The sequence below is a fragment of the Belonocnema kinseyi genome, chromosome 1 (genome assembly GCF_010883055.1).
Source record: "Belonocnema kinseyi isolate 2016_QV_RU_SX_M_011 chromosome 1, B_treatae_v1, whole genome shotgun sequence".
Taxonomy (NCBI): domain Eukaryota; kingdom Metazoa; phylum Arthropoda; class Insecta; order Hymenoptera; family Cynipidae; genus Belonocnema; species Belonocnema kinseyi.
In genome coordinates this window covers 89,061,000-89,078,680 of record NC_046657.1, presented here as the reverse complement: position 1 = coordinate 89,078,680, position 17,681 = coordinate 89,061,000, and the positions used below count along the sequence as shown (strand labels likewise).

Here is a 17,681-nt window from a genome sequence, read left to right as displayed (position 1 = left end):
ATCTTTTTCACTTGGGTTTTTAGTAAAATATTTTTATCCATTTGATTCTTTTTGCATTTGATTTTGTAAACTTTTTGCGAGAAACTTTTCACATTCTAACTATTTTTTTATAGACTCTTGTTTCGTAATAACAGTTTAAGATATTAAATATTTCAAATTTTCATCTTCTTGTTTAGATTATTAAATTAAATTATTCTTACCGGTATGCATTCGCATTTGATGCAGTACATGACTCCGAAAGGCGGCCCTAAATCAGCAAACCATGTCGAACCCAATTCGCGAATTTGCTTGCCAAATATGCATTCTGAAACAAAAATAAAACACAGATAGTTTAAAAGTCGTATATTAAATTCATTTTTGAACTATTATACTACCTAAATATTTTATAAAATTATTATTAAAAAATTGCTCTATGAATTACAGTTTCTAGAAGTTTTCACAAAAGGTTAGGTTGCCCGACCCCCACTGTATTTATTCCATTTTTTGGTTGTAAGTCAATAGTATTGTAAATATGAGTTACTCGAAGTAAAATTTCAAAGAAATTTATTTCCGCAATTATAAGCAAAATTTGGAAACTAGAACTTTCTCTAAAACCGCTTTGCTAATTTTATAATTTTAAAGGTATGTTAATGAGACAATTAAGTAAAAAATACAGTTATAGAACGAACTTTGAGTTTTTATAGGCAGCTTTTACGAGTTTTAAGCTCATGCAAATGTGCAAATTGCAAATTGTTTTTAGAAAAGTACTCAAGCTCATTAGGTACTCAAAGAAAAGATGATAGTAAAATATACATGGTATAGAAGTATTATACATATATGCATAGTAAATTTTATATACAATATTTAGAATATTTACTACTAACATAAAGTTTTAAATCATGACAAAATGATAATTTCTTGTGATTTTACTTAATTACACCCAACTCTGTTAAGTTACACTGTCGAGGGTTGCCTCGCACCGCTCTCGTTACTAAATTGGGGAAATTAAAACGTAAACAGCCAGAGCCGTTTCGAATTGGAATAAATAATATTGCGCAATATACTCGACTGAATTCTCGCGAACTGTGGCCCTTCTGAAGCGACAGTCTCAACCGCTCGAGCCCTGCCCCCTCTTGAACTGCATGGGCCAGCAGTTCAAGGAATTACTAAACCGCGGGTGACTAAAATGTGGTTCTAGTGTATTACAACATTTATAAAACCAGATATGATCAGATTGCAAAACGTTAGTCAGGATTATAGTACGAAGTATACATGAAACTGTTCTAGGTTACGTTTATAATTCTTTAATTTACTTAATTTCCTTGAAGATTGCAGTACCAATGATAAATTTAGTTAAACCTATGAGTAACAAACTGATAGATTATAATTCCATTATAAACTCTATTTGATACATAAATTACAAAATTTGGCAACTGAATTCTAAAAATGATTATTACAAATTTCACTGCATATGTGTTGCAATATAAGATAACTGTTCCAAGATTGTAAATTTGCTATAGAAAGTATAGTAAAAGTACTGTTATATTACAAAAATTTTAATTTGTCATCTAGCTCAATTAAATAATAAAAACTTAAATTTTAAATGGGATGGGTTTTTATGCACAAAAATGTTTCATAACAAAAGTTTGTTAGTTTCAAATTTTTTATAATATTTAACATTATTTTACTATGAACGTACATGAAGTATTGTCGGTGCAAACTGTATATTAATCATAAATTAATTTTTTAACCTCAGAAACGTGTAAATAAAATGATTAAATGTTGAGAAATTTAAAGATTGTTCTGAAGAGAATTTGATGATTAAACTGCAAAGCTTCGGCTTTAGGTATGCAAAAGGCCACGTTACAGTAATGATATTCCCGCAGATAGAGCGTGGAACTCTTATCTGTGAATGGTACCAAGCTGAAATGAGGTAGATACGATGTTTACTTCCTACACGGTGCGACAGTACGGCCAGAAAGCTATGTATGTCACGCTGATTTCGCTCGTCATGCGAAGCGTCTGGCGAAATATCTTATTCATACTTTAAGTGCCCGATTCCATGTACGCAAATCGCAAGATTTTCGGAATTAAGATAACAACATTTCATCTCAGGAATGAACAGTCGGGACAATTTCTATGAATACTACCACACAAAATTGCAAAGTGTTAAATTTTGTATCCAACAGCAGATCCTCGAGCAGATCAATGCTTTATACAATACAGAAAGTGTTGATACATTCATACTATTGAAACAACACATTAAAAATTGTTTTTACATTCTGAAACTATTTGATGCATTTTTATTAAAATTTGACACCTGGCGATTTAGCGTGACTCTAAACTACTTTAATTTCTGTAATAATATAATTTCTTAGAAAATTTATATTCTATAGTTTAATATATAAGAGTACATGGTATATGGTTTACCATATTATGATGCTATAGATTTCAGAGCGCTGATATTCCCTAAACAAATTATCTGAGATTTTAAAGCACTCACGGTTTAACCATATTTGAATAAAAATAGTACATGCCTGATGTACGGCGTACAAAAAAATTTTTGTTGGTATTTGTACAAAGAAATTTTGTTTTTTCTTAAAAAACTTTCAGTTATTTAAACGAAATTTTTATTTTCTCAATAAAAATTTGGTTGTTATGTCAACAAATTTAGCTCCATTTAACTAAAATTTCATTGAAATAATTTAATAATTTGCTGGGAAACAAATTTGGTTCCACACATTTGTACTGTATTTGGTACCACACAAGCCATATGAATACTAAACAAATGCCCCTGAATGCATACTACCTAGGGGAGAGACGATACGTTTGGAACAGCAGTAAGATTTGGACAAAGTCATTATTTTAAATGTATTGACCAACTGTAAATAAATAGCTATCTATTTTTATTTTGGGCCCAAAGAAACATCCTTAATCAATGAAAACAAAACTTCACAAGTGATTTAATATGCAAATATGGGTCAAAATATGTGTCAAATCATAGGAGTTTCCCCAACAAAGCGTTTCTCCCCCACATCAAATTCAAGGGACATAAACGACATTAGAACCACTTTTGGCGCATTGTGCGCACGACTATGTACATATACTATACTAAGGAAATGGATTATTAAGAAATAGATATTAAAAATTCAGATATTACTACATAAAATCCAGATATATCATTAGAACTTCTGTGCCTTGATTTAGAACAACACCGTTAACTATGATTCGGATAAGTCCCCTTACTCGCCCACGGTTATCCAAATTGTGGTTAAAAATGTTCTTCCAAATGACGCCAGATCTCTACTATTTTCTTTAATACACGAGATCGCAGTAAATATGAAGAGATCATTTTTGCTGCAAAAGTATTCAATTGATATAAAATTCTGTATCAATATTAAAAAACAAACGACTGATTCATTTTTGGATCGTTCTGAAGCAAGAGGTATATACTATAATTCTAAAGCATCACGCGTTCAATCCTAAAGCATGTTTCTGTGGACACAGCAGCAACCAAAATTTAAATGCAAAGTATATACTATATACATTGGGACTTGGATTAAATCCCGGTTTTGGACATTGCTTGCAATGGCCTTTAAATTAAATACAGACCGTCCAAATGGAGGCAGTCAGGGTGGAAATAAAAATTTCCGTTGGATTAAGACGAATAACGCAACCTGATGCTACTAACGCACTAAGTGTGTGGCCTTAAGGCTGTTTGTCACGCTTGTCAATACATCCTTCCCTTGCACATCGCGGCTCCTATTGTCATGAAAACCACCACGGTAACAATTCTCGAAACGCAGTAAATCCGGACTAAGTAAACCCAAGTTCCTGTGTAGTCCAGATGTACTATGTCTTTCAGATATTTGCGTACTTCTTTTAATCATAGTAATTTATATATCACATAATAAGATTTTTCTTTATATTAGGAATGTTTACCTTTGAAAGAAATACCTATTTTAACATTATCATAGAATATATGGATGAGTCAACACGAACCAACATACCTATGGTAAAACGAGGAAGAACGTTTAGTCATGGCCGCCATATCTCGCTGCTCACTTGATGTCTCGTTGGATTATGACTATTTTTATATAAATAATGGATGTATGAAAAGTGTGGAAAGTTGAGGCGTCGGGGATTATTTTGAAGCATTCGAAAGTGTATACAAGAAATTGTAAAATCAAACGAATTTAAAGTTGTATTGGAAATCCTAACCTTCAAATTGCATCTGCAATTAGGCAGATCTTAGTGGGCATAGGTAAATATTTTTTTAAAACGTCTTTTCAGCTGAACTGATGTCAGCGTCCCTATAAGATGTTCGAAAAAAATATTCTCGCTTGCCCACTGGAATCGTTTTAATTCATATTTCGATAGTGTAGTTATAGTTATTTTAATTAGCCTCTGTAACAAATAATAAATAGCACCGGCACACAAAAAAGTGGTCTGTCCGACAGACTACACTAGCATATCTATATGTTTTTGGGGTCGCTGAATTCGAATCCGGTGTCTAAATAACCAAGTTGGCTCGTATTTTCCTAAAAAACGAAAAAATAGACGTAAAATCAACAAAAACAGCGATTTTTCGGGTATTTTTTTGCAAAAAAAATATATTTTCTCGCCCGGTGGACTTAACCAACTTATTTATATATCTTTTGGGTCGGTGAATTCGAATCTGAAGCCCAAATAACAAATTTGGCTCACACTTTTTCGAAAATCCCAAAAATAGACGTAAAAGCGGCAAATACGGCGATTTTTCTTGTATACTTTTGCAACACAAAATTTTTTTATGCCCGGTAGTCTAAATCAGCATATCCTTAGGTTTTTGGGGTCGCTGAATCCAAATACAGGGTTGAAATAACCCAGTTGGCTCAGATTTGATCGAAAAATGCAAAATAGATGTAAAATAGACGAAAACCGCGGTTTTTCGTGCATATTTTTGCAAAAAAAAAATATATCTTCATCCCCGGTGGACTTATCCAGCATATCCTTACGTTTTTAGGGTCACTGATTCTGAATCCAGTGTTCAAATAACCCAGTTGGCACATATTTTATCGAAAAATGCAAAATTAAGACATAAGATCGACGAAAACATTTACACCTTTACCTTCCTCGACTGGGATTGTCGTTCACTGTAGATTCCCTTTGCGTCTCACGTTTCGGGGTTTTTAATTTGCGTTAGTCTCCTTGCATGGCCATAGTAGGATTTTTTAAAATAAGTTTTATTTACTTTTAGTGTTACCCAGGAACAACGACGGATACGTAGTAAATTCTGTTCCCTTTGGGGTGCTTTATTACCGTGAGTCCCCTTGCCCCTCACGCTTATAGGGTTCTTTTATTTTTTATTTTTCTTTATATCGCTTCTATCGAACCCTTTTGTCCTCGAAAGACCTACGTAGTGGGTTTCGCTTTCGTTTGGTACCTTGATTGACTTGATCTCGTTTTAAACTCAAACAGTAGTCCTCTCCTCTCCATCTCTTTTATATCCTGGTGCCTAGTTTACTAAAGTTGGTTACCATTTCTGAAACCACATTTTGATAGTCTGGACTTTTCTTATTACCTAAAAAGTTTTTTATAACATTTTTAAAACTAAGCCAGGAAAGTTGTGGAAATTGATCTTACAAATACGCATAGCAATCACCATCCTTGCCAATCGCTTTGACAAACTGTTTCATAAGACCCAGCTTTATATGAAGGGGTGGAATCAAAACTTCTTTTGGGTCAACTAGAGGATCTTCAATTATATTTTTTGTCCTTACTCAAACGTTGTTCTTTTTGCCATCTTTTTTTTTGTAATGACGAACGCGACCTCGGCTGTCCCATAAGCACAAGTAACAAGGAGTTTTTGTATACCCTGATTGCTGTCCTAAAACGATTCCAAAAATTTTGAGACCCCAAAAACATAAAGATATGCTGGATAAGTTCACCGGGGATGAAGATATATTTTTTTGCAAAAATATGCATGAAAAACCGCTGTTTTCGTCGATTTTATCTCTATTTTTGAATTTTTCGATCAAATATGAGCCAACTGGGTTATTTTTACACCGGATTCGGATTCAGCGACCCCGAAAACATAAGGATATGCTAATTTAGACTACCGGAAATGAAAAATTTTTTGGTTGCAAAAGTATACAAGAAAAATCGCTGTATTCGCCGATTTTACGTCTACTTTTGCGATTTTTGAAAAAGTATGAGAAAAATTGGTTATTTGGGCCTCAGATTCGAATTCAGCGACCAAAAAGACATATAAATATGTTGGTTAAGTCCACCGGGCGAGAAAATATATTTTTTTTTGCAAAAATGTACCTTAAAAATCGCTCTTTTTGTCGATTTTACGTCTATTTTTTCGTTTTTCAGAAAAACACGAACCAACTTGGTTCTTTGTACACCGGATTCGAATTCAGCGACCCCAAAAAAATATAGATATGCTAGTGCCGTCTGTCGGACAGACCACTTTTTTTTGTATGCCGGTGTAGTTACACCTAAACAAAGAAGAAATGACTAACTATATTATTAAGTTGAACTACCTACAGACAGTCGTTGTGACAAACCAAAGTAGTTATCCTACCTAATTAGATAGTAACGGCAACTACTCGTGCCACAACTAACAAAATATTCCTTACAACTAACTAAATAGCAGTACCATTACTTAATAACTAAAATAGTTGTCCTAACAACTTTAATAGTTGTCCCAACTAATCTGTTTTTTCATGTGTATGCTTTTGATCATATTCGAATATGCAATTCGTTAGATCTAAAGCAGGTACTATTTATGCAAAAGTATCTTTCTTTGGCGGTAATATTTCATTCTACAAATTGAAAGGACATTATCTATCTGTATTTAAAAATAGGCTTATCGCTCTAAATAAATATTTTCCTACAAATAAATATTTATTTTCCTAAACTTTATGCATCATTTACTTTCACACTAGTATGGTCAACGTTTGGATCTCTAGTACTGTGTTTTTCACCCAAAATCCAAATTATTTTACTCAAAGCAAAATGTAATAAATTATTCACAGATATTATTATATCTATAATACGGAATTTAGTATCACCGAGCGTTTTGAGTTAATGGAACTTTTTTCTTAGTGCAGAATGCCGACTTATATGCTTATAAAAGTGTACTGTATTTCGTATTAAATTATCAAAACGGTTTCCTACATTTAGGCATCATGTAACCAACAAAATCTCCTTGGCAATGTCTATGGAACGTTTAAATTCTGAAGATGTGCGAAATTGATGATTTATATAAAAAAATTCTTTACGTGAGCAACTTAAATAGTTGCACTATTAGGATAATTTAGATAACATTATAGCGAGAATAAAATTTACGATCATAAATGATGATGACTATAAACTATGATAAAATTAATATCTATAAGAGTCACGTATTTAATTTTTAATAACGTTGAATATTGTTCTTTATTGTTGATTGGTACACTATACGCTTGTTAGATTCTGATTCATCGTGTTTGAAATGTGGATAATTCTCTCGGCAAGTTCTAGTTTCAAAATTTAATGTCATTAAATGCAAATTGAATTTTTGATTAACTCATATGCAATTCTATTAAACTGAAATCATATTGTGGAAAGTTGAATCTAAGTAAATCAATTAAAGTCGAATTACGGAGATTTAATTTTAGAAAAGTAATATTAAAGGCTATATTAAAGTGATAAAAACTCAAAGTCTCATAAAGCCTTAAAACTCCCGTAAAATGGTCCGATAATAAGCCTCGAAGTTTTCTGTGCATTTGGTGAACACTATTAACAGATGCGCAAGTGTTCAATTTGAAATTGCGTTTTATTTTTACAATGGTATATATTTATATTTTTATAGAATTTTCTCACGAACTGGTTACCGGATTCGACCAGCGAAGGCTCTCAACTTGGCGTGAAAGCGAAGTACAGGTATGCGTTTATGGTGGAACTGGACTAAGTCCAAGCCCCCACCCCCGTCCCTCACCACCCCCAGCAACTCGTGAATCATCGTAAAATGTATTGCATTCAATGGCTGTATCTTGTTTGCTCGCAGTGTTGCCAATTTCATACACAATAGATTTAATAAAACTATTGTTATTCACGGAAAAATATTTTTTTCATAAAAACTGTATGAATTAGTATCTAGCCTCAGATAAAGAAAAAAAAACGATAATAAATTCATAGATTTTCATAAATAATATCTGAACTTCGACAAAGAATTGAAGAAAATGAAGTGAAAATTCAAAAGCGGTTCGCTATTTTTCTTCATAAACACACTAAACTTTGGATTGTGGCAATTTCGATTCGGGGGTTCCAAGAATTACACCGCAGTGGCGGCTGTGGTTAAGAGGAGCCGCGAGGGGATATGTCGTGATCACTCATGTATGGCAATACAGTAGCACAGCGAGAAGTAGTAACACAACGGCCTAGCTGTTACTGCGTCACGTTGCGTCGCATTACGAAACGGCCCTGATGTTTACATTTAGGTGAATTTCGATTTAAGCTAAGGTCAGAACCAAACCAGCGCTACAATCAAAAGTCTAGTGTAATTACAAACATTTTATGGATTACTGAGTGTGGATTCTCAGAATACACCATAAATTTGTGTAGTTAACACTTATAAACCTTTAGCCTACAGTTGGAATGTTAAACCCCTCAGAGCAACATGAAGCTCAATTATGGCCCTGTAAATGGTTGAAAATTGAACGTGTGGCGTCATGTAACGGGAGTTGTGAAAGTGATAAAACTATGTAACTTTTTGGGGTATGTAGGCCAAACTTAGTTCCTGAATCAAAGTATATGAAACGAAAAAATATAACACCCTGTGCACGTTTAGACACTTTCGGCTTCTGTTTAGAAGATGGTCAGCCTGCAGTCTTTGAGGGCTAAAATTCTAAGAGTAGCGAATTTTTCATTTAAACCCAAAGAATTAATATTGTAAAATGATTTGATGAAACAAATCAATCCTTTCTTCGACCGTTGATATTTATTGATTTTAAATCGTAGATTTCAAATTATTTATGTCTTACGGTCCAATCGTAAATCGAAAAAATAAATATGAGTCAAAAAAACATGTTCTTCGAAACTCAGATATTTATTTAATAGAAAAAACTCCTTTCAAAACTTCCTGACGTTTCAGTACACACGCGTACCTTTTTCAAAGGTTCTTAAACCTGAGTTGATGATAGTTTAAATAGTCAAACAGATCAATTTTCAGTCAAAAAAAAGGAACATTTCAGTCAATAGTTTTAAGAAATTAATTAAAATTTAGTCATTTTTTGAAGTCTCAAAAAAATTTTTCGAGACTTCAATCGATTACACTACATTTTTTAAAATTGTACGAGAAAAATGTAGTGTAATCAATTGAAGTCTCGAAAAAATTTTTTGAGACTTCAAAAAATGACTAAATTTTAATTAATTTCTTAAAACTATTGACTGAAATGTTCCTTTTTTTTACTGAAAATTGATCTGTTTGACTATTTAAACTATCATCAACTCAGGTTTAAGAACTTTTGAAAAAGGTACGCATGTGTACTGAAACGTCAGGAAGTTTTGAAAGGAGTTTTTTCTATTAAATAAATATCTGAGTTTCGAAGAACATGTTTTTTTGACTCATATTTATTTTTTCGATTTACGGTTGGACCGTAAGACATAAATAATTTGAAATCTACGATTTGAAATCAAGAATTAATATTCAAACTAAAATATATTCAGAGAAAATTTTTGTTTTGAATTCTTGGAATTATAATTGATTAAATAAATATATGCCAAAGACTAAAACATCTAAGAAAGTACATCATTTATATCTGCAACTTTGCATTATTTGATCGAAGAATTTTAATTCAAATTTGAAAATAGAGTGGTTCTACATATGTTCGTTTTTAAAGTCTGTACCCTCTGCTTTGTGTTTTTAAAGCATATCTTCGCATTTTTAAATGGTAATTTTGCAACACTAACTAAAGAAAGAGGTAAAGAGTATAAAGTCGGGGAAAAGGCTGTGTTAAGGAACAGCGTGCAAATGATCCAATAAGGAATGTGCATTTTGTACAATGGCTATTGTAACTGGTCTGTGTGCATTCAACCGTATTTACAAACATGTCCAGAACAAATAAAAAATCGCTTCAAACTCTTAGAACAAAAGACCCGTAATTATCATTCTGAAAAATGTAGGCGAGTTTCTTTCAATGCTATCTAAACTGTCAGTAACTGTCAGTAATCGTTAACGCAACTCCAAACATCGAAATTTGTTTGGAATACGTGTACTCTTATAACAAGAATACTGCAGACATTGAAATGTTCTTAAGTTTATTAATATTTAGACATTGTACTATTCAGGATAGTTAATAATATGCATAATCAATTTCTGGTTATTACGCGGCTTTTAAAGAATTTTTATTGTCAATAAATTTTGACCAATTGAAGTTTTCAAAACAAATTCTTTTTCCCCCAATTAATCGAAACTCAACTGAAAATTAAAGCAGTCAAAGTTCACCGTTTCTAAATTTGAAGCATTTAAAATAAAATCGTAAAACATTTAATATTCAACGATTGGAAATTCAACTATTTTAAGTTCAACGTTTTAATATTTAATTTTCGGGAAGCTAATAATACTAAAATTTCGGGCGTGTCCCCTAATATTTCGTAGGATGAATTTCGGGAAAAAATTGGAATTTACCCAACTGTTAAGGGATTTTTCTAACAAACTGCTGGAGAATTTATGTAAAATTTGGGGATTTTAAATGAAGTTGGAGATAAATTCAAGACAAATTTGGGAATTTACCTTTAAGTTAGGGAATTTTTCGCACCACACGGGAGGGTTAATTTCACAGAAGTTCGGAAATTCTTCTTAAAGTTATGGAATTCTTCCTATAATACTGGATGGAAAAAACCACATGGAAAAACCACAAAACAACGTGACTTCGTGCTGATGTAGTTACAAACTTAAAATTTATTTCCATACCTCTACTTATAGGTCCGATTACTTATAGTATTCTACTTGTTGGTTACTTTTAACATCGCCCACCTAGTGTTACTTGTTCATATTAATGGGTTTCCAAAACTTTGATGAAAAACCCTAAAAATTGTGAATATTTGTCGAAAAATGGAAAGGACCTATTTCCGAAACCTTCAGTTATACTGGGTGACTGTTGCTATATAAATAGGAAGTGCCTAGGTGCACCGAAATTTCGGTACAAATATGGGTGTATTTTTCGGCAGTATAGAAGTAGATTACCAATATTTTTCCGAACAGGATTGTGTTGCATAAAAAGGCTTAAAAAGTCCACCCATCGCGTGGAAACATTCTCATCGCACAGGCTGCGCACGGCTCCTCGCTTTAAAGTATTAGCGCGCCTATAGGACCCGTCCATTGCATTTCGCACTTCGCACTCGATAATGTGTTATCCTCGCGCTACACGCTCGGTTTTTGTATTTTATTCACATTTGTGCACAGACCTTTTAAAATTAAAGGTCAAACATCAACAACTCCCGTGTAGAAATTGCCCAACTTATTCCCGAGTTCCGACCTGGGCCCGATCGGATTTTCCACATGTGACCGCAAGGGGGCAGATGGCGTGGCTCGCGTTAGAACCACATCGGGCCGGGTCAGGTTAGACAAGATTATGTCAAGTTTTCTGTTATCGTCGTGATATTGTTTTTCTTCCATAGGAATTGAAATGCAAAAAGCAAAAAGTAGACTGCGAGTTCGGAATCACAGAATTGTTAGTGAGATTTCTTATAGCCGCAATGAAGGCAAAGGTAAGCTTTAGTTCACTAGAATCAACATTACAATTTATTTTTAACTTCTGAAGATTTCCAGCAATGTATTCGAGAAATCGTCGTTATTTTGAGCGCATTTCCTATTTATGTGAGCAAAAAAGTGTTTTCCAGCTTTTTAGAATTTTATATTTTGTTGCGGATATTGTGAAAATAGAAATTATCTTATACCAAATGTATGAATTTGCGGATTAGTAACATTATAGATTAAATGATTTTCTCGAACATAACCTCATTTTTAAAATCTCATTCTACGTGCCCCATGTGCATTAGTCAAACAAAAATCATTCCAAAAGAATATTTAGAAGATTCGAAAATACTTATAATTAAAATTTATTTGTGCGTGTGTGTAATAGCTCTAAAATTGAACATTGTTTGTCAAAGCATAATAGTTTTCTTTGAAATGCAAACTCTTATCGATAAAGTCAAGCAATACAAACAGATAATGTAATGTAGAATATTGAAAAATTGAATTTCTGTAAAATACAAAGTTGGAAAAATATAATTATAAAAACTTTTGAAATTTTACTAATTATAGAAATAAAAAATTAAGGGGGCCACATTTGGGCTAGATCAAGCCCCCATTTTGGATACCCAGATCTGGGCCCTGCCGGGTAGGGCGCTTCATTTACGGTTTGGCATTAGACAGATTACCCTATCGGGCCCACATTTTTCTCTATCTGGGCCCGACCAGCGCCCCACCAAAATTTCTTCATGGGCTGTGATTTGGTGATTATGAACTCTCGTTGGTTAAAGCTTCTTCGACTTGAATGAACTTATTCTCATCACGCATCTCTTGCTTGGCAGTCGATTTTATTCAAAGTGAGAACTTTTCTACATTACATTCAGCTCTACTATATCAAATGAATATTACATTTATTTATGTATGTGGTTCTCCCGAGTCAAAGTTTCAGCGTCACTTTCAACTTCTTCCACTATCAACAATGAAGGTGAATGAAGATGAAATTGAGTTAAAGTCTCAATGTCAGCTAATGTGTTTTCGCCTTCATTTCGACTTCAAAAGTTGTAGTTATTACCTATTTTACAAGTTTTGCAGCCGAAATGAAGGTGAAACGATATTGTGGTCTCATCTTCATTGTAGCGTTTTTCGCAATCATTAAGGAATACACGGAGAAACCTTTTGCTCCAATATTTGCTAAAAATCAGATTAGATTGTACTTTTTTTTAGTTTTCAATGGAGTGACATATATGAACTTTTGTAATGTTAACAACAATTCTACATTTCTTGCATTAATATCTGCAGAAAATTGAAATATTTGCAATGGACTATAGTGGCGTCGAGAGAGACCGGTGCATTAATTTAAGAAGCGAATTTTTTAAAAATTGGTGCAGTCAGATTAGCAGACGAAAAAAAACCTAACTTGCGCCGCGTCGCGTTGGAGGTTAGAACACACGTATCCTTTTCACAAGCACACGGAGAAAAATGGTTCTTAAAATCAGAGGTAGAAGTACTAGGTCACATAGTAAAGTTTTAGACGAACTACAAGAATAGTAGAAGTAACAACAAATTCTGATAAAAAAAAACTATTTCACAGGATTTATAACTATTTCTGCATGGTAAAAATGATTATTTTTCTAAATGGTAAAATTAGCAATATTTTAAAGTTCTAGACGCTAAAAATCGTGAGGTATTTTGAGAGGTATCTATATATTTTATCTTATCCTAAAAAGTATTTTTATCTGACTGCTCAAAATATAATACCTTATGTAGAGTAGCACTAAATATAGTGTAAGGAAGGCGAAATGAATATTTTAAAAGTAATATTTATGATGAAGGAAAATGCATAATACTACATTACATGAAGGAAAATGCCTTGTATCCGATAGCGATTTACGCTATAAATGTAAAATAATATTTGCCATCAACAATTGCACAAAATGAATAGTTGTGAGAGCACTAAGCGATAAGGTATGATAACAATTCGTACTACTCCACATAGTAAAAGTTCCCTTGCGCTGTAGCATCAGTTAACTGTGCCGCATGGCCATTTCTTTAACGGTGCACAGCACCGTTAAAGCTAGATTCCATTTTGGACATGGATTCGATAACCGAGCGCGGAGTCGAACTTGAATCACCGCTCATATTGCTCAGTTCTTTAGGACACATTTATCAAATTTGCCAATAATTAGTATGCATCAAAACAGTGAAAAGTGAAACTGAGTATCTTATTGTGTATCTGTTAAAGAAAGTGGAATATTTTATGAAAAACAATCAAAAGTATAACTTTTCTACCTGAAGGTAAGTTGATCAACAATGCAACCTTGCTTCTTAGCTCACATTATTTTATTCGTCATTTATTTTTGGACAGGTTCTATAAAATCGCTGGTATATAATAAGTTATTAAATTTCCTGAAATTTGAACTATCTTTATATTTGTATTTCTGCATCAGGCAGATACACCCGAGAGCATATATTCGTACCTGACGGCACACTTACTGTCTCTCTCCATGTAACCAGCCTTACTGTTAAAGGGAGAGAGATGGCACCCTGTGACGTCAGCCAAAAAGGGAACGAATTTCTGCGGACACTAGCCGACGCCATGTGGGATTCGATTCAGACAATGTTGCAGGTATATTCTCCGCACAAATTTGTAGGGTGGAGAGAGTTAAAAAGCATTTAGCGTCCACTTACGTAAAATTTTCTAATGGCTAAAGGAAAATTTTCGCCTTGACCTCAGGTATATAAATGGTTGTAATTCTTCATTAGATGTACAGTTTGTATTTAGTATTTGCAGTGATAAGACGGGTCTGTGAAGTTATTGTGAACGTTTAAAATTTTTCTATTTTATTTGTTCAACTTTGTTCGCGATATTTCTAAAAAATATTCAATTGTGTAATTTCGATGGCTGCGACTCGCGAGCAATTTTACCATTTCAATCAAAATGTACGAACTTTTTTTCCTTAATGTTCTGATTGCAATATTCAGCATTGCCTAATGCAAAGTTTCCTATACGAGTATCCCATTTCACGGGTTAAGGAAACTCGTTTTTTAAAAATTATTTTTAATAATAATAGTTTTATACGGTGAAACGTCATCCGATTATAATACAGGTAGTTTTTAAATTAATTTAAAGCTTGAAGTACGAAAATATTTTCAATTTTTGTAAGGCACAATAGTTGATTTCTTGTAGCCTACAAGTCTAATATGTATTGTTAAAAGTGGAATTCATGAAATAAGCCTTAATGAATTGAACTGCAGAAATCTATATTTTGTTTTGAATTACTCGAGTTTTGTCAAGGAATAATACATGTTCAATTGTTAATTCAATTTGTTATAATCTTAAGGACATTTATTGTTACAATTTGTAATTTAAAAAATATATAATTAAAAAGAAATAAGTCATTTGCCGTCGGTTTAAATTTCATTTTTCAAAAATTTAAGTTTTATCTTTCCTAGAAATAGTTTAGTCCTTCGCTTTTTACTTTCGGGGTTTATTTCATTTTTAAATTAAATTTGTTAAAATCTTAAGGGCATTTATTATTAGAATTTGTAATTTAAAAAATGTATAATTAAAAAGAAATGTCTCAATTACACCTGGAGATTCAATTTGTAATATAATAAATTAATAATTAATCAGTCATTTCAAAATATAGAAATCATGAAATAATTATTTTAAATGAAATATTTGGATAATTTTTACTTAATTTTTTAAAAAATTCTGTTACTTAAAATTTAAATCAATAATAAACTTTTATACAAATTTTAGAAAAAACTGTAGTGTATAAATATATAATTTGAAAATTTGATTCAAGATAACCATTTAACACAGTTGCAAACATTTCTAGCCGAAATTCAACCACATACCCTATAAATGAATGATCAAATAAAGTGATGTAATTAAAGCTGTATAAATGTAATCCTTACGTAATTTGATATTGTTAAAAAAGTATGCATCTAATAATAATTAATTTATCAGTCTGGAACATAAAAAGCATCAATAATTGTATTCATTCAATCATTCAGTCATCATTTATTTAAATTATATTGTACAGTACACATGATTACAGTTTATATATTATTATATACACTCTGCAATATTTTATTACAAGCTGAAACAGAAAAATGCGATTAAAATATAAATCTGGTGGGAATCAAACACGGGTCTCCGGCGTGGCAGCACGGGGATATTCCATCCTGCTAAACTAGATAATGAAACACAGACATTTATCGCCCTTACGAAGTAAATCGAAGTTTCGTCGTCAGTTTCAACTTCTTAAAGCGTAAGCATTATTCAATGCAAGATGAAATAATTGCAAATCGTAGTTTCGACTTCTTTCACTTTCAACGCCGCAAACTGACAAAGTTGATCTTACTGATTTAACCTTCATTTTAACTTCGAACCATGTTATCCCATTTCATCTTCTCTTTCAACTAGCTGTTTTTTTTTATTCTTTTTAATATATTTATTTTTTATTTTTTAAATTTTCAAATACAATACATAACAATTTAGAAAAGTACGAATATTCTCATGATTGCAGTATTTTTATACAAGTATTGTCTTAACATATTAGCTTTAGGTGACAATAAAAGGCTTAGAACTTAATACACACACACACACACACACACACACACACGCGCGCGCGCGCGCGCGCGCGCGCGTGAGTACAGGGTGTTCTTTTCATCTTCTCACATTAGAATATCTCAAGAAACACCTATCCCAATTCTTCATTACAAAATACTTATAATTTCATGGAACATTCTTTTCAATTCGCGCAACCGCGGGTTAGGTCACCGGGGGTGGAATGTAGGTGCGGCTTCAGCATTCCAAATTCTGTACCTGGTGTTACTCAAAAATAAATTAAAAATTTTGAGGAAATTAATTGAAAGTCTTCTGATTTCTTTTTGTTTTGTTCAAATAAAATAAAGAAATAAGAATCTTCGTTCTACTTTCGTTTGAAACCGCATGCCTTAACCAGTCAACAATGTCGTTTTTTGCAAATGCATCATCACACAGTGGGGTATTTTGTATTTGTTCGTGCAAATAATAGACGACTCGTCAATTTTCAACCGAATTGAATTTTTTTTTAAATATTCGTGAATAAATTTAATGTCGGAGAGATACGCCACTATTACGGTTTGAATCTTCAGTACTTCAGTAATATTTTTTTTACAGTTTTTATTAAAATAAACATAAAAATTGTAAGAAAAAAAGATTTAAAATTCTATAAAATACTCTTTCATTGATCTCTACAGAATAAACGTTTCTCGGTTGAATAATTTGAAAATTAAAGTATTAACGTTATGAACGTTTATTAACTATTATTAAAAACTTTTGTTGCAAAAATAGAATGAGAATAGAAAGGGTTGCACTTGTAATGGTTGACAACATAAATAAAAATGAGCGTAAAGCATTGTTTGTACGAATTACCAAATATTACTGACATCTGAATAGCCTAAAAATCGGCCGACGACTGCCGACGTTGGTCGACGTTTTTTTGACGTACTGACGATTTAAGCCGCAATAGTGGCGCATCTCTCCGACAGTAAATTTATTCACGAGTATTTAAAAAAAAATTCAATTCGGTTGAAAATTTACGAGTTGTCGATTATTTGCACGAACAAATCCAAAATACCCCACTGTGCGCCGTCTGGCGTAAATCAAAAACATTTTTTCAAATAAAATATTACTTATTTTTTAATAGAGAATCTGAATCTGCAATAAAAAACGTTGGTTTCAATTTTAATTTCTAAAGTTGTCCCCTCCCCAACCACCCCGCGAGGGTGGGGTATGGGGTAAATTGTTGCGGATTTGCTTCTCCCACTCGAAAATAAAAAGTTCTCGTCATGGACATTTTTGGTTTGTATACACATTTCTTAAGATATTTTAATGTCACAAGATGAAAAGAAAACCCTGTTTTCACACACACGCACACCCATTCACATTTCAATACTTGTATAAAAGTACTGTAATCATGAGAAT

General features: G+C 32.6%; 1 protein-coding gene across 1 annotated transcript in view; it reads right to left on the bottom strand.

The window, feature by feature from the left end:
• LOC117168886 (dorsal-ventral patterning protein Sog) overlaps positions 1-17,681 on the bottom strand; it is a 252,006-nt gene that overhangs the window by 69,491 nt on the left and 164,834 nt on the right. The window contains exon 2 of the mRNA XM_033354793.1: positions 201-304. Within this exon, the coding sequence (XP_033210684.1) occupies positions 201-304 (104 nt within the window). The remainder of the gene's footprint in view (positions 1-200; positions 305-17,681) is intronic.